At 41.5% G+C, this 18,884-nt stretch overlaps 1 protein-coding gene across 1 annotated transcript in view; it reads right to left on the reverse strand.

Annotated features, from left to right (window-relative positions):
* MRPS28 (mitochondrial ribosomal protein S28) overlaps positions 1-11,414 on the reverse strand; it is a 102,491-nt gene extending 91,077 nt beyond the window's left edge. Inside the window, exon 1 of the mRNA XM_055546343.1 lies at positions 11,176-11,414. Within this exon, the coding sequence (XP_055402318.1) occupies positions 11,176-11,391 (216 nt within the window). The 5' untranslated portion in view covers positions 11,392-11,414. The remainder of the gene's footprint in view (positions 1-11,175) is intronic.
* Between the last annotated feature and the right edge of the window lie 7,470 nt (positions 11,415-18,884).

The following is an 18,884-nucleotide window of genomic DNA, read 5'->3' on the forward strand; positions in this document are numbered from 1 at the left end:
GACAATTTATTGTCATAAACTTAATCAAGGGGTAACTCCAATTGCAGCTGTTGTTCCAGATGTGATTTCATGGCTGGAGTAAATTAAAATATCCCTCAGCACCTGGCATGCAATAATGATCTAACAAATGCTTTCTTTTTCTAGACCTGTTAGTAAAGATGATATACCTCCGGGTCACATTAACTCTCTAGCTCTATGCCACAGTCTAGTTTACATAGACTCTGAAGGCCACTCCATTCCACAGGACAGTATGCTACTCCATTACACATGCTGACTTGACCTGGAAGCAGAAAACTGCAACTACTCTCGACACATGGTAAGACACCTCTATGCCAGAGGGTGGGAAATGAATCTCACAAAAATGCTGGGCCTTGGTTGAAATTCCCAGGGGGCCAGAGGTCTGGGCTATGTCAAGATATCCTTTCCTACCACAAAGAAGCTCAGTGCTTAATGGGTCTCTTTGATTTTTGGAGGCAACAAATACTTCATATGGACATGTTTCTTCAATTCTTTTAACAAGTAACCCAAAAAGCTGCCAGTGTTGAGTGGGGCCCAGAACAAGATAAGACTCTGCAAGAGGTGCAGGTCATCAGGCAAGCTCTTCCACTACTTGAGTTTTATAACCTGGCAGACGTGATGCTTGCAGTACAGAGATGGACAATGAGTATTCTGAGAGGTCTCTATGAGTAGCGTATGCAGAACTAGAGTAGCCCTGAACGATAGCAGTAGAGGGCTCTGAGCAGGGCACTTGAAGGATTATCTTTCTGCAAAGACAGATGGCCTAAAGTGAGAACCAAAAATGATTTGTGTCAAGTGACTAATGATTGTGCTGGATGGTCAGAGATTTAGCAGAAACAGGATTGGGAAATATGTGACAAGAACGTCTGGGAAAGGGATAGGAAGACAGATCTCTCTCAAACAGGCACAGAGTGAAAAAATAAATGAGTCACACGTGAATAATTTCTTCAGCAGAGAAGAATATTAATAATCAAGGGACAAGACAGCTAGTCGTGTGGAGTCAGTCAATCTCTCTCCCTGATACTCTTGCCCACCTCCCCAGTGGGTTCAAGAACAAAGTTGCCATGACAGCAGGGATGTGCTTCTGTCTTGGGGGTAGGAAGAGTATCTCAACATGGCCCAGACCACTGGCCAACTAGAAAATTTACCAGCTGCTAGGCCCCTGAATTTCTGTGGTATGGAACTTATGCATAGATTCGGGAATACTGACTTCCACTCACCCTGTGAGTAGTGATCTGGCTACAGTCACTGCTAAATGACCAATCTACCATGGCAGAAACCAATACTAAGCTTCCAAGACAGTATGATTCCCTGGGAGCATCAGCCAGCCACCTGGTAGCAAATTGGTGACATAGGACTATTTGAAATGGAAAGGGCAGTGATATATTTATCACTGGAATGGACATTTATTCTGAATATGGATTTGCCTTTCCTGCCCACAAAGCTTCTACCAAAACCACCATTCATGAACTTACAGATTCTCATGTTCATTGTCATGGTATTCCAAATAGCATTATTTCTAACCAAAAAAATCATTAATTATGTGGGATAATGGGGTCACGCTTATGGACTTCACTGGGCTGACTAGTGCTGGACCTGGCAGACTAGTGAAATGAAACTTCTCTTTAAATTAAATTTTCTATTTTGAGACCATTGTAAATTCACATGCAATTGCAAGAAATAATACATGGAGAGCTCCTGCAATGTTTATCAGTTCTCCCAATGGTAACATCTTGTAAATCACAGTATATTACAACCAGGAAAGTGACATTGATGTAATCCATCAGTAGTATTCAGATTTCACCAGTTTCAGGTGTAATCATTTGTGTGTATATTTAGTTCTATATACTTTTACCATATGTGAAGGTTCACGTATACACCACCAGAGTCAAGTCACAGGACATTCCATCACCACGACGATCCCTTGTGCTGTCCTTCCACTCCTTATCTCCCTTCTGCCCTATCCTAACTCTTAGCAACCATATATCTGTTCCCCATCTCAGTAATTACACTATTTCAATAATGTCATATAAACAGAATCACAAAGTATGTAACTCTTTGGGATTGGCTTTTTTTCACAAAGCATAACTCACTTGAGAGCCATTCAAGTTGCTGTGTGTATCAATCACTGATTCCTCTTTACTGCTGAGTCATATTCCACAAGATAGATATACCACATTATGTTTAACCATTGACCAGTTGAAGGACATCTGGGCTGTTTCCAGTTTTTGGCTATAATAAATAAATAAAGCTCCTATGGCCACTTCTGTGTAAGTTTTTATATGAACATAAGTTTTCATTTCTCTGGGATAAACATCCTGTGCTCCAGTGTGCATTTATCTCCTTTGGGAGGATCTGACCATCTCAACCTGAGTAGCTGGTCAGAGGCCAGAGGACTTGAGTCGCTAACTTCTGGACTGGGAGTCTATCACTCCATGTTTGCCAGCTGACAACAGCAGAGTGCCCCAAGTTTTACAAAGAGAGGGAGAAGACAAATGGGATAATCACTGTTTAATTTTATTCCTAAATCCCTACAAACCAGGCTCCACTCAAATGCTATTGCTTTCTTTATTTCCTGTTATTTAATGCCAACAGATAAAAACAAACTTAAGCATCATAATCACATTAGAAAAATTAATCACAAGAAAAATCTTAATAAAACCTTTAAAAGTAAAAACAAAATAAAGGAAAATCCAAACATATTAAAAGAAGAAAGTGAGATGTTTAAGTAAAAGTAAGAGTTAGGAAAGAGACATAATAAGTGAAAGCCAATGCTGACTTGGGAAATCATAGGAGTCTGATTGTATACAATCAGAGCATATTACCACCCAAGAAACAGAATACATACAGAATATATTCATCTTTTCTTTTAGGCAATGGCACCCCACTCCAGCACTCTTGCCTGGAAAATCCCATGGATGGAGGAGCCTGATGGGCCGCAGTCCATGGGGTCGCTAAGAGTCGGATACGATTGAGCGACTTCACTTTCACTTTTCACTTTCATGCATTGGAGAAGGAAATGGCAACCCACTCCAGTGTTCTCGCCTGGAGAATCCCAGGGACGGGGGAGCCTGATGGGCTGCCGTCTATGGGGTCACACAGAGTCGGACACTGAAGCGACTTAGCAGCAGCAGCAGCAGTACTATTTATATCAATATGTATATTACAGCTGTTGATAAAAACCTACTTTCCTTAGAGATTTATATCTACCTCAATACACTCTTTCATTGTTATTATATTAACTGGTCATTTCCTCTAAACCTGCTTTGAAAATGTTTTACTCTACTGTGAAACTAAATATTTCAGAAGGCTTTTATTACTAACTTGGAGATAATTCTCCTAGAATTCTATAATGTAAAAATCAGGGAATACTATGGTTAAAACCAGAAATGTTTTGCATCATTTCTTTACATATTAGTTTTTAAAACATTGGTGTAATTTTTTAAGTTGTCAATATAAAACTAGTGAGAAAACAAAGGGGTAAATAAAGCTGTATGAGTATTGCCAGTATATGAATTTAGAAGACTTATATCTTATATTAAAAATAAGACAACTGAAACCAATCCTTAAAATAAGCTATTTTTGGACTTTTCAGTATTCTGAAAAGACAAAATATCTGATTTAAATATTCGGTTGGAATATTCCATCATTTTGAAATAAAAAATACCAATAAGAAATATTCATGAAAAATTTTAAAAATATTTACATAAAATCTATCTAATATATTGCTAAAATGAAACTATAAAGTGTATTATAACATCAGTATTCTACATAAATCAGCTAAAATAGTTACTCACCATCCTAAAACAATAAAATGTTCTGGGCGGCCTTAAAAACTCTTGCAACCCATTTTCTCAATGTGCTGTAAAGTAACATGCCACCCTCTACTGTTAAGAAACAGTAACATTCATAAAGCAGAAAACCAGTTTTTTGCTCAACTGTTGCCACCTGGTGGCTATAACATGGGTTTTTCACTACACCACAGCTCCCAATCGGCTTAACAGGCTCTACAAATCTCTGTTCCCTAGAGGAAATGGCAACCCGCGCCCCCAGCCCCCAATCCGCCCCCCCCCGCCCCCTCCCCTCCAGTATTCTTGTCAGGAGAATCCCATGGACAGAGGAGCCTGGCGGGCTACAGCGCATGGGGTTGCAAGAGTCGGACACAACTTGGCGACTAAACTACTACTATTACTAAGTGCCATAAGAGGGTTAAAGGTTTTAAAATATTTTTAAAAGGAAAAAGGCATTTGACTTTAAAAATGTAACATTTAGCAAATATTTACCAGGTCCTCTATACGTAAGCGTGTGTTACGTTGGTTACAAAAATGAAAAGGACTTGGTCCCCATCCTACAATAAATATAACACTTTACAGAGACACATCTTAAAATAATGAACCAAGGAAAAGAGAAATGAATAAGTGAGCATGGACGAATAAATGGACTTTCAGGTCACTGAAACTTGAGATCACTTGAGATCACTGAAATAGGCAGTTCACATGAATTGTCCTTGATTAAATTCCTGCCTGCAGGGGAAAGTTCCTTTTAAGGATAACTTACTTGGTTCTTACTAAATATTTCGTATTTCTGAGGTGCACATATAGATACATGTGTTTATATTTTAAAGATAAGAATTTAACCAATGGGTACAAGGTTAACTTTCATTCATTCATATATATATATATATATATATATATATACACACACACACGTGTATATGTGTTCACTTTCATATATATATATGTGTGTGTGTGTGTGTGTGTGTATATATGCTTTCCTGATGGCTCAGCAAGTAAAGAATCGGCTGCAATACAGGAGACACAAGAGATGCAGGCTCAATTCCTGGGTTGGGAAGATTCCTGGGGGACGGCATGGTAACCCATACCAGTATTCTTGCCTGGAGAATCCATGGACAAATGAGCCTGGAGGGCTACAGTTTAATGGGTTGCAAAGAGTCAGACATGACTAAGTGCGCACACACACACACATTTTAATCAAAGCCCCTGGACTTTCAATGTAAGTCTCATCTGGTTGGTGAGATGATAAAGGCCTAAAACAAGAGATGATTTTTACTATGGAATTTGTAGGCAGGGAAGCTAATTTTAGGGGGAAGAGCACAGGTAAAGATATCATGCTTTGTTCAGGGAACAGCTGGCTAAAATGTCTGGCTCCAAAAGCTATCTTTAAAGCAGAAACCATGTTACAAATTAAATCTTATATAGAACCCAATATATATAAAAACAAGCATAGTATTTTGGTAGTATAAGTATATTTTATCAGTTCAAATTCATAGAATTTACTTAATATTAAATAAAAAACTGTGAACATGCAATTATTTTGATAAAAATTACAAACTAGTATCAGAAGTGAGGGATAACAACCCGGTTCTCAATTTCTGTATTTTGACTGCCCAATACCAAGAAAATCTACTTATAATACCCCACATGTGTAAGTGGGTGAGGAAACAGGCACTGTCATGCACTATAAGTGGGAGTGTGGTGCAGTGTTTATCTATCAAAACTCAAACTGGGTGTGCACACTTTTAGTCAGTATATATCCCATATATACGGATAAGGGTGTGCTCAGTTGTGTCTGACTCTTTGCAACCCCATGGACTGTAGCCCACCAGGTTTCTCTGTTCATGGAATTTTCTAGGCAAGAATACTGAAGCAAGTTGCCATTTTCTACTCTAGGGGATTTTACTGACCTAGGGATTGAACTGGCGTCTCCAGCATCTTCTGCATTGGCAGGTGGAGTCCTTACCACTCAGCCACCTGGTGGCTAAGTCATGTCCAATTCTTTTGCAATTTCAAGGACTGTAGCCCCATCAGACTCTGACAATGGGATTTTCCAGGCAGGACTAAAGGAGTGGGTTGCCATTTCCTTCTCCAGGGGTTCTTTCCCATCCAGGAATTGAACCCCCATTTCCTGTATTGGCAGGCAGAATGACAGAAGAATCATAATTCAAAGCAAGACCATCTGAATCAAGAGGTTTCATTCTTAAACATTAATGATGTAGTTAAAAAACCTGTATGTTTTTAAGTATATCTGTATATATAATTAACTTATATTCATATATGCATACATAAAATCTCTAGTAGTATGCATTTATAAAAATACACATTCCAGCTTTGAGAAAATGAGGGAAAGGAGGCTTTTATATGCACTTTGGCACCCCACTCCAGTACTCTTGCCTGGAAAATCCCATGGACGGAGGAGCCTGGTAGGCTGCAGTCCATGGGGTCGCCAAGAGTCGGACACAACTGAGCGACTTCACTTTCACTTTTCACTTTCATGCTTTGGAGAAGGAAATGGCAACCCACTCCAGTGTTCTTGGCTGGAGAATCCCAGGGACAGAGGAGCCTGGTGGGCTGCCGTCTATGAGGTCACACAGAGTCGGACACGACTGAAGTGACTTACCAGCAGCAGCAGCAGTAACCTTTACCACTGAGTCACTGGGGAAGCCCTATATAGTTCATAAATATGCAGAAAAAATGTAAATGCTCACTGTAGCACTGTCTGTATTAAGGGGAAGGAAAAAAAAAACAAAACAGCCTAGAAGCTCATAGTGAAGGTCTGGTTAGATGAATAATGCTACATCCAAACCATGGAATGCCAAACAAATATTTTTTCAGTGAGCTATACAGACAGCCTCCTGTATTTGCAGATGTGGAAGCTGCAGAAGGCTAACTGCACCATTTATATAAGGGACTTGAGTATCCAGGAGTTGGGTATCACAGAGGATCCTGGAACCAATCCCTTGTTGGATAGGGACAAGGGTAAGCACGCAACAGTACACATATATAATGATAAGGAAAAATATTCAAAGTTATACTTAAGTGAGAAGAGCAATTTTCAGCAGCAGCCATGAAAATATACTGAGTGCTCATTACCAGGTCCCTGTACTAAGTGTTTAAATAATAAATTCATTTAGTCTCATAAAAATCCCATGATAGAGTTTCCTGTTATTAAAAAAAGGAAAAGAAGATACATGGATATTACATAACTTTCCAAGGAAACACAGGTAGTAAATGATAGAAGAATCATAATTCAAAGCAACACCGTCTGAATCCAGAGGTTTCATTCTTAAACATTTATGATGCAGTTCAAAAACCTGTATGTTTTTAAGTATATCTGTATATATAATTAACTTATATTCATATATGCATACATAAAATCTGTAGTAGTATGCATTTATAAAAATACACATTCCAGCTTTGAGAAAATGAGGGAAAGGAGGCTTTTATATGCACTTAGTAACCTTCAGTGCTATTTACATTCTCCTTTCACAACATCACTTTTATACTTTACAATTTTTTTTCAAAAATCCTGATCACACAATCAGATCAGATCAGATCAGATCAGTCGCTCAGTCGTGTCCGACTCTTTGCGATCCCATGAATCGCAGCACGACAGGCCTCCCTGTCCATCACCAACTCCCGGAGTTCACCCAGACTCACGTCCATCAAGTCAGTGATGCCATCCAGCCATCTCATCCTCTGTCGTCCCCTTCTCCTCCTGCCCCCAATCCTTCCCAGCATCAGAGTCTTTTCCAATGAGTCAACTCTTCGCATGAGGTGGCCAAAGTACTGGAGTTTCAGCTTTAGCATCATTCCTTCCAAAGAAATCCCAGGGCTGATCTCCTTCAGAATGGACTAGTTGGATCTCCTTGCAGTCCAAGGGACTCTCAAGAGTCTTCTCCAACACCACAGTTCAAAAGCATCAATTCTTTGGTGCTCAGCATTCTTCACAGTCCAACTCTCACATCCATACATGACCATAGGAAAAACCACAGCCTTGACTAGATGAACGTTTGTTGGCAAAGTAATGTCTCTGCTTTTGAATATGCTATCTAGCTTGGTCATAACTTTCCTTCCAAAGAGTAAGCGTCTTTTAATTTCATGGCTGCAGTCACCATCTGCAGTGATTTTGGAGCCCAGAAAAATAAAGTCTGACACTGTTTCCACTGTTTCCCCATCTATTTCCCATGAAGTGATGGGACTGGATGCCATGATCTTCGTTTTCTGAATGTTGAGCTTTAAGCCAACTTTTTCACTCTCCACTTTCACCTTCATCAAGAGGCTCTTTAGTTCCTCTTCACTTTCTGCCATAAGGGTGGTGTCATCTGCATATCTGAGGTTATTGATATTTCTCCCGGCAATCTTGATTCCAGCTTGCGTTTCTTCCAGTCCAGCGTTTCTCATGATGTACTCTGCATAGAAGTTAAATAAACAGGGTGACAATATACAGCCTTGACGAACTCCTTTTCCTATTTGGAACCAGTCTGTTGTTCCATGTCCAGTTCTAACTGTTGCTTCCTGACCTGCATACAGATTTCTCAAGAGGCACGTCAGGTGGTCTGGTATTCCCATCTCTTTCAGAATTTTCCACAGTTTATTGTGATCCACACAGTCAAAGGCTTTGGCATAGTCAATAAAGCAGAAATAGATGTTTTTCTGGAACTCTCTTGCTTTTTTCCATAATCCAGCGGATGTCGGCAATTTGATCTCTGGTTCCTCTGCCTTTTCTAAAACCAGCTTGAACATCTGGAAGTTCACAGTTCATGTATTGCTGAAGCCTGGCTTGGAGAATTTTGAGCATTACTTTACTAGCGTGTGAGATGAGTGCAATTGTGTAGTAGTTTGAGCATTCTTTGGCATTGCCTTTCTTTGGGATTGGAATGAAAATTGACCTTTTCCAGTCCTGTGGCCACTGCTGAGTTTTCCAAATTTGCTGGCATATTGAGTGCAACACTTTCACAGCATCATCTTTCAGGATTTGGAATAGTTCAACTGGAATTCCATCACCTCCACTAGCTTTGTTCGTAATGATGCTTTCTAAGGCCCACTTGACTTCACATTCCAGGATGTCTGGCTCTAGGTCAGTGATCACACCATCGTGATTGTCTGGGTCGTGAAGATCTTTTTTGTACAGTTCTTCTGTGTATTCTTGCCACCTCTTCTTAATATCTTCTGCTTCTGTTAGGTCCATACCATTTCTGTCCTTTATCAAGCTCATCTTTGCATGAAATGTTCCTTTGCTATCTCTGATTTTCTTGAAGAGATCCCTAGTCTTTCCCATTCTGTTGTTTTCCTCTATTTCTTTGCATTGATCGCTGAAGAAGGCTTTCTTATCTCTTCTTGCTATTCTTTGGAACTCTGCATTCAGATGTTTATATCTTTCCTTTTTTCCTTTGCTTTTCACTTCTTTTCACAGCTATTTGTAAGGCCTCCGCAGACAGCCATTTTGCTTTTTTGCATTTCTTTTCCATGGGGATGGTCTGGATCCCTGTCTCCTGTACAATGTCACGAACCTCAGTCCATAGTTCATCAGGCACTCTATCAGATCTAGGCCCTTAAATCTATTTCCCACCTTCACTGTATAATCATAAGGGATTTGATTTAGGTCATACCTGAATGGCCTAGTGGTTTCCCCTACTTTATTCAATTTAAGTCTGAATTTGGCAATAAGGAGCTCATGGTCTGAGCCACAGTCAGCTCTTGGTCTTATTTTTGCTGACTGTATAGAGCTTCTCCATCTTTGGCTGCAAAGAATATAATCAATCTGATTTCAGTGTTGACCATCTGGTGATGTCCATGTGTAGAGTCTTCTCTTGTGTTGTTGGAAGAGGGTGTTTGTTATGACCAGTGCATTTTCTTGGCAAAACTCTATTAGTCTTTGCCCTGCTTCATTCTGTATTCCAAGGCCAAATTTGCCTGTTACTCCAGGTGTTTCTTGACTTCCTACTTTTGCATTCCAGTCCCCTATAATGAAAAGGACATCTTTTTTGGATGTTAGTTCTAAAAGCTCTTGTAGGTCTTCATAGAACCGTTCAACTTCACACAATAAAGACAAACTTTATTCATCTTGTAATGTCAGGATACTCTGTAATTAAATGGTTCCAGAAACTTCGAAGAGCAAAATGATTTTTTCACAAAATTGAATCTTTACACCAATACCTATCAATTACTCATAGTCTTCATCATAAATATGTCAGAAAAATACTGAATACCTCCAATAAACACTGCTGCTGCTGCTGCTGCTACTAAGTCGCTTCAGTCCTGTCTGACACTAAAATAAAACTAACGTGGTATGTTCGGTTTTCTTATTACTCTGACAATTATTCTTGCTCTGTTATTATTCTGGACTAGCACGTTTTATTAAGTGCTCAAGCCTGTGCTATCCTCACTTGTTCAACTGTTTGTGAGCAGTCACACAGAAATCTCAATTCAAAGACTGCCCAGGCTGTCTTGAAGTTCAAATGTGCACTATGCGTTCTATTCCTTCATTCATGCATCTGGCAAACACGGAGTGCCCACTAAGAGTCAAGTACTGTGCAGTTTTCTGTAACCCAGAACACTACCCGTCTGTGAACTGTTTGGGACTGGTTCCCAAGGGGCTAAGTACAGAAATTGGGAATTTATTTTTATACAGTTTAATACTGCCAACTTCATGTCTGCTAGCTCAAAAAAATCTAATTTGTTTTTCTGCCTATTTCTTCCATTTCACCTATCTAATAATTCTATTGTATTTTACAGAATTATTGCCTGGGGCAGATGGATTTTTTTTTTTTAAAGGTCATTTACAGAAAAAGTGAAGCACTGATAGGTTAAATTACTTGCTCAACTTCATAGTGACACTTATTCTGTCATTTACCTATCCACTGAATTAAGAAATATTTCTGAAGAGCCTGGGACACCAGACACTAAGCTCCACGCTGCAGCTACTATGCACAAGAGAAGCCGAGAGCCCAGCCTCTTCCAGCTGAGTCCCACTCGGAGTCCCAGGAGTCGCCCTAGACGCGCCGCCGGCAGCTCTCGCTGCTGGTTTCCCTTCTAGCCCTCAGTTCAGAAGACGCGTGCAAAGGAGTGTGGACAACGCAGGCCCAACATGTAGATACCATACTGAAGTACAACAAACCGAGGAAGAACACGACCGCACGCTGTTCCAAGAGACCAGCCCAGACTTTACTTCCTACGCTGGGCCCCGCCCCCGGCTCCGCCTCTCGGTCTACCCAACTTCGCCGGGCCCAACAACGACGTCAAGCTCCGCCCTGCCCCCCGCTCCATCGTGACTCCGCCTCCAACCCCGCCTCCGGGCTCCGCCCCCAACTCCGGCCCCGCCCGCCAACGGGTGCCAGGCTTAGCTCTCGCGACTCACCTTCGTCCGGCCGAGCTCCGCCTTCCGCCGCAGCTCCGAGTGCCGCTCCAAAGCGCTTGCGAAGCCGCCTGGGCGCGGCCTAGGCTCCGTGGAATCAGAACTCTCGCTTCCGGAGCCACTCTCAGTGCCTGTTCCTCGACAGGATCGAGAAAAGAGAAACACTCGCAGAAAATGACTCTCGGCAGTCACGGCACGGGTCCGACACAGCGCCGCCATGACGGATCCACGACCTCTGACCTTTGGCTTCTCCGCAAGCGCGTAGGTCGCGGGGCGGAGCAACGAGGGGCCGCCTATTGCAGAGCCCTGTGGGCGGGGGCCGTGGCCTGGTCGGTGGTGGGGCCAAGTGTGGGTCGAGAGCTTCGGGTTGGTGGACAAAACCCTGGATGGCTAGCAGCTATCCCCTGCTAGCAGCGGCCCGCTAAGTTTTGCCTGGAAAGCGTTCTGACTCGTAGTAGTTTCGCCCTCCCAAGTACCCCTTGGGCGTTGTGCTGCTGTCAATTCTGGTAATGTGACACTTGCCGCCCCCGCCTCCCGCGTCCTTCCCCAGAATGTCCGAAGGTTCTTATCCCCACCGCTCTTCAGGACTTTGCTCAACTGCGAGGTTCTCCTTGGCTATCTGATGTAGAATTGGAACTCCAAATACTATCGGACCCCCGCCACTTAACACTTATTAATATGCCATGTAGTTTACTTACAATAATTGTGCTTGGCGTGTGTTCTGAATTTATGAACTCTATGAGGGCAGGAATTGTGCTGTTGAATCCCTGACAGCGAGCACATGGTAGGGCTTAAACATTTGGGTTCCAAGTGTGTCCTTCTTTGCCTATTCTGTGGTCAGCCCAGCCACGTTACAAAAATACTAATTTGAGACGTTTTGGGTCACCTCTGGCTGCAATCCCTTCTCTTAGGGAGTAAGTTCATAATGCCTAAATATGCACCACCCAGAGGACCCACGCTCACTTACGATTTTCTGCCTTCCAGCACCATGTTAATTGCCAGATTTGCCCACGTTCTTCAAAACCGAGACGAACACCATAGATGTGTTAATGAATTAAGCTGTCCATCCTTCTACCCAGCATTTTTATAATAATATACAATTATTTACTTCAGCAAGCACTGTTCCATCGCATTTGCAAGTACTTTGAGGGGAGGAATTTTTATGTATGACCCCAGACCCTATTTTAATAATGCTTTTGACTGTAAGACTTTTGTTTTTGGCCAGGCCAGGCATCTTGTAGGGAGCTTATTTCCCTGACCAGGGACTGAACCCTGAACTGGACAGTGAAAGCTCAGACTCCCAGCCAGTGAACCCATCAGAGAATTCCCAATAATGCTTTTGACTATGGATTTTAAAACTCTGATATTCTCATCAATTGTGTAGACAGTAGAAAGAACACAAGAACTGGACTAACCTTTGTTGTTCAGTCACTTAGTCGAGGTCTGACTCTATGACCCCATGGACTGTAGCACACCAGGCTGCCCTGTCCATCACGATCTCCCAGACCTTACTTAAGCTCAAGAAGCTGAAGTTGAATGGTTCTATGAAAATCTATAAGACCTCCTAGAACTAACATAAAAAAAAAATGTCCTTTTCATCATAGGCAATGCCAAAGAATGCTCAAACTACCACACAGTTGCACTCATTTCACATGCTAGTAAATTAATGTTCAAAATTCTCCAAGCCAGGCTTCAGCAATACATGAACCGTGAACTTCCAAATGTCCCAGCTGGTTTTAGAAAAGGCAGGGGAAGCAGAGATCAAATTGCCAACATCCGCTGGATCATTGAAAAAGCAAGAGTTCCAGAAAAACATCTATTTGTGCTTTATTGACTATGCCAAAGCTTTTGACTGTGTGGATCACAATAAACTGTGGAAAATTCTGAAAGAGATGGGAATACCAGACCACCTGACCCGCCTCTTGAGAAATGTGTATGCAGATCAGGAAGCAAGTCAGAACTGGGCATGGAAGAACAGACTTGTTCCAAATAGGAAAAAGAGTATGTCAAGGCTGTATATTGTCACCCTGCTTATTTAACTTCTATGCAGAGTACATCATGAGAAACACTGGGCTGGATGAAGCACAAGCTGGAATCAAGATTGCCAGGAGAAATATCAATAACCTCAGATATGCAGATGACACCACCCTTATGACAGAAAGTAAAGAACTGAAGAGCCTCTTGATGAAAGTGAAAGAGGAGAGTGAAAAAGTTGGCTTAAAGCTCAACATTCAGAAAACGAAGATCATGGCATCTGGTCCCATCACTTCATGGCAAACAGGTGGGGAAATGGTGGCTGACTTTATTTTTTGGGCCTCCAAAATCACTGCAAATGGTAACTGCAGCCATGAAATAAAAAGACGCTTACTCCTTGGAAGAAAAGCTATGACCAACGTTGACAGCATATTAAAAAGCAGAGACATTACTTTGTCAACAAAGGTCCATCTAATCAAGGCTATGGTTCTTCTAGTGGTCATGTATGAATGTGAGAGTTGGACTATAAAGAAAGCTGAGCACTGAAGAATTGATGCTTTTGAACTGTGGTGTTGGAGAAGACTCTTGAGAGTCTTTTGGACTGCAAGGAGGTCCAACCAGTCCATCCTAAAGGAGACGAGTCCTGAGTGTTCATTGGAAGGACTGATGTTGAAACTGAAATTCCAATACTTTGGCCACCTGATGCGAAGAACTGACCCTGATGCTGGGAAAGATTGAAGGCAGGAGGAGAAGGGGACAACAGAGGATGAGATAGTTGGATGGCATCATTGATTCAATGGATGTGAGTTTGGGTAAACTCCAGGAGTTGGTGATGGACAGGGAGGCCTGGTGTGCTGTGGTTCATGGGGTCGCAAAGAGTTGGACATGACTGAGCAACTGAACTTTCATCATAGGGGACTGGAATACAAAAGTAGGTAGTCAAGAGATACCTGGAGTAATAGGGAGGTTTGGCCTTGGAGTACCAAACAAAGCAGGGCAAAGGCTAACGAGTTTCGCCAAGAGAACATGCTGATCATAGCAAACACCCTTTTCAACAACACAAGAGATGACTCTACACATGGACATCACCAGATGGTCAATACTGAAATCAGATTGAGTCTGTTCTTTGTAGCTGAAAAAGCAGCTCTAGATAGTCAGCAAAAACAAGACTGGGAGCTGACTGTGGCTCATATCATGAATTCCTTACTGCCAAATTCAGACTTAAATTGAAGAAAGTAGGTAAAAATCACTAGGCTATTCAGGTATGACCTGAATCAAATCTCTTATGATTATACAGTGGAAGTGACAAATAGATTCTAGGGATTTGATCTGATAAGAGTGCCTGAAGAACTATGGATGGAGTTTCGTGACACTGTACAGGAGACGGGGATCAAGATCATCCCCAAGAAAAAGAAATGCAAAAAAGGCAAAATGGTTACCTGAGGAGGCCTTACGAATAGCTGAGAAAAGACGAGAAGTGAAAGGCAAAGGAGAAAAGGAAAGATATACTCATCTGAATGCAGAGTTCCAACGAATAGCAAGAAGAGATAAGAAAGCCTTCCTCAGTGATCAATGCAAAGAAATAGAGGAAAACAATTGAATGGGGAAGACTAGAGACCTCCTCAAGAAAATTCGAGATAGCAAGGAACTAACCTTAGAATAGTGCATAATTGTATGAATCACACATTATTACTAGCCACCTGTATGGCAAGCCTTAAATTCAGTAGAGAGCTTAAAGTAAATTCTGTTCTAGGTGAGTTCTCTCCTTTGGTACATAAACTGTTTATTTCCCTTGCCTCTTGATGAAGTCTTGCCTAAGACAGTTTTGCATTACTTTCTAAGGCTATTGCTACTTCTGTTTCCCTTCAGGGGAAAAAAAAAAGTGTAGTGAAAAGCTTTGGCCAGTGCTCTTAGTTCTAATTCAACCTCCAATCCTGATTGCAGGAGAGCAGCTTTTTTTTGTTGCTGATTGGATTCCCTCACATACAACCAAGTTATTAGTCTCTATCTCAAGTTTAAGGAAGTGCTCTGTAAACTTAATCAGCATCTACAGAGCAAATGGGATCACTAATATCCAGTGTCAGACTCTATTTTGGGGGGCTCCAAAATCACTGCAGATGGTGACTGCAGCCATGAAATTAAAAGACGCTTACTCCTTGGAAGGAAAGTTATGACCAACCTAGATAGCATATTCAAAAGCAGAGACATTACTTTGCCAACGAAGATCTGTCTAGTCAAGGCTATGGTTTTTCCTGTGGTCATGTATGGATGTGAGAGTTGGACTGTGAAGTAGGCCGAGCGCCGAAAAAGTGATGCTTTTGAACTGTGGTGTTGGAGAAGACTCTTGAGAGTCCCTTGGACTGCAAGGAGATCCAACCAGTCCATTCTGAAGATCAGCCCTGGGATTTCTTTGGAAGGAATGATGCTGAAGCTGAAACTCCAGTACTTTGGCCACCTCATGCGAAGAGTTGACTCATTGGAAAAGACTCTGATGCTGGGAGGGATTGGGGGCAGGAGAAGGGGACGACAGAAGATGAGATGGCTGGATGGCATCACTGAGTCAATGGACGTGAGTCTAAGTGAACTCCGGAAGCTGGTGATGGACAGGGAGGCCTGGTGTGCTGCGATTCATGGGGTCGCAAAGAGTTGGACATGACTGAGCGACTAAACTGAACTGAACATCCCAGCTCAAAAAATCAATGGCTGTATTATATTCATGTCCTACCTTAGCCAGATGATAACTTCCTTTGTTTTGATAATGCATTTGGGGACAAATTCTGATGTTTTTAATGGATAAATGTGTATCAACTAACTTCAAGCATGCCTAGTTCTCTGTCTTTGGCAGAGCAACAGAAGCATCAGATAAGATACTGTCCTTCCCTATATCAGTGCCAATAGTAACATCAACCCTAATGGCAGTATGTTAACATCACAGCCCCTTCTGATCCTCCTCCGATTCCTTGAACCACACCTTCCTTCTTGATTTATTAAAAATACAAGCTGTTTTTTTCCCATGTAGCTTGCAAATTGTTAGTATGCTTTGTAAAAATAGTAATGGCAGATGGCAAGTGAATAAAATATAATCCAAGCTCTTTGTCTGCTAGCTGTAATCTCATCTATAAAATCATGACAGTTCAACAGCCTTGAGTGAGGAATTGAAGGAAGTGGGTGTGAAATGCCCATCACCTACTGAAAGCTCAAATAGTGACTACTAGTGGCTAGATGGAAGTGATCAGAAGGTGATTTAGAAGTTTATGCCTTTGAAACATGAAAGATAATCTGGAAAAAAAGGGCTAGTGATACACTGGCAAGACAGATGAGTATAACTGTAAAGATAAGTCCTTTCAACCATAGAGATGAATGCTATCATTAAGGAGATCATGTAGAAGATGACAAGAGATGGGCCATAACATTTAAGGATTTGGAAGAAGAGAATGCCAGAGAATAGTCAAGCAGGAAAATGAGAAAATAATTCCAGAAACCAAGGGGAAAATTTTCAAGCATGTTGGGATGGAGACTGTTAACAGTGAAAGTGGCCAGGCAGCATTTAATATGAAGTCCTGGCAGGTGATAGGTATGTGAGTTCTTTTGGCTTCTTTTAATTTTGGTTCATTTTTATTTCAGAATCAAAACATGGAAACTGAAATCTATGGTTTGTAGGTTTACTTAAAAGCAATAATGCTTCCTTCAGATCAGATCAGATCAGTCGCTCAGTCGTGTTTGACTCTTTGCGACCCCATGAATCGCAGCATGCCAGGCCTCCCTGTCCATCACCAACTCCCGGAATTCACTCAGACTCATGTCCATCCAGTCAGTGATGCCATCTAGCCATCTCATCTTCTGTCGTCCCCTTCTCCTCTTGCGCCCAATCCCTCCCAGCATCAGAGTCTTTTCCAATGAGTCAACTCTTCGCATGAGGTGGCCAAAGTACTGGAGTTTCAGCTTTAGCATCATTCCTTCCAAAGAAATCCCAGGGCTGATCTCCTTTAGAATGGACTGGTTGGATCTCCTTGCAGTCCAAGGGACTCTCAAGAGTCTTCTCCAACACCACAGTTCAAAAGCATCAATTCTTCGGCGCTCAGCCTTCTTCACAGTCCAACTCTCACATCCATACATGACCACTGGAAAAACCATAGTCTTGACTAGACGAACCTTTGTTGGCAAAGTAATGTCTCTGCTTTTGAATATGCTATCTAGGTTGGTCATAACTTTCCTCCCAAGGAGTAAGCATCTTTTAATTTCATGGCTGCAGTCACCATCTGTAGTGATTCTGGAGCCCAGAAAAATAAAGTCTGACACTGTTTCCACTGTTTCCCCATCTATTTCCCATGAAGTGATGGGACCGGATGCCATGATCTTCGTTTTCTGAATGTTGAGCTTTAAGCCAACTTTTTCACTCTCCACTTCCACCTTCATCAAGAGGCTTTTTAGTTCCTCTTCACTTTCTTCCATAAGGGTGGTGTCATCTACATATCTGAGGTTACTGATATTTCTCCCGGCAATCTTGATTCCAGCTTGTGTTTCTTCCAGTCCAGCGTTTCTCATGATGTACTCTGCATATAAGTTAAATAAGCAGGGTGACAATATACAGCTTTGACGTACCCCTTTTCCTATTTGGAACCAGTCTGTTGTTCCATGTCCAGTTCTAACTGTTGCTTCCTGACCTGCATACAGATTTCTCAAGAGGCAGATCAGATGACCTGGTATTCCCATCTCTTTCAGAATTTTCCACAGTTTATTGTGATCCACACAGTCAAAGGCTTTGCCATAGTCAATAAAGCAGAAATAGATGTTTTTCTGGAACTCTCTTGCTTTTTCCATGATCCAGCGGATGTTGGCAATTTGATCTCTGGTTCTTCTGCCTTTTCTAAAGCCAGCTTGAACATCAGGAAGTTCACGGTTCACATATTGCTGAAGCCTGGCTTGGAGAATTTTGAGCATTACTTTACTAGCATGTGAGATGAGTGCAATTGTGCGGTAGTTTGAGCATTCTTTGGCATTGCCTTTCTTTGGGATTGGAATGAAAACTGACCTTTTCCAGTCCTGTGGCCACTGCTGAGTGCTTTCTTAGTAACTGAAAACTAAATGGTCTCTATAATTAATCCAGTTACAGTGGGACAATTCACTAATTAATGGCCCAGTGTCTCTCCATTATGGATAAAAATCTGTTTTGTCATTTGGGTCTTAATATAAAGAAACATGCAATCCTTACATAGGACCTTATGCAGCATCTCTGGCACAAACTGAGCAAAAAGTCACTTACAAATGTCTTTGTGTAGTCAGCATGTAGCTTTTTTGTTTGATAAATTGATTCCATACAGCTACTCCTGGTTCTTTCTATACCCAGGATATGAGTCTGGAGAGAAGTTGTATAATTAATGGATTTACCACTTTCCTCAGCAGATAGGTAATACATACAAAAGAACTCATGCCCAAATTATAGAATTTTTATTGTTTTCAAATACTATACAAAAAAAAATAATAAACAGTAGTATTTCTTCATTAACAGATCCAGAAATAGTCCAAATTCAACATTTTTTTCCCCTCTATTTCAGTGGTTTGAATTACTATTAAAATAATCCAATGGTTTCTACTCTCTTCCTTGGATTACTTTGGCTTCATAGGTGTAAGAATTCTTGCTTTATTTCCCACAAGCTCCATAAATTAAGGATATTCCTTTGTAAGAAGGGGATAATTTTAGGAATTGTTTTCTTCTATCACACTTCTTGAATCCTTAA

Source organism: Bubalus kerabau, chromosome 14, assembly GCF_029407905.1.
Source record: "Bubalus kerabau isolate K-KA32 ecotype Philippines breed swamp buffalo chromosome 14, PCC_UOA_SB_1v2, whole genome shotgun sequence".
Classification (NCBI taxonomy): domain Eukaryota; kingdom Metazoa; phylum Chordata; class Mammalia; order Artiodactyla; family Bovidae; genus Bubalus; species Bubalus kerabau.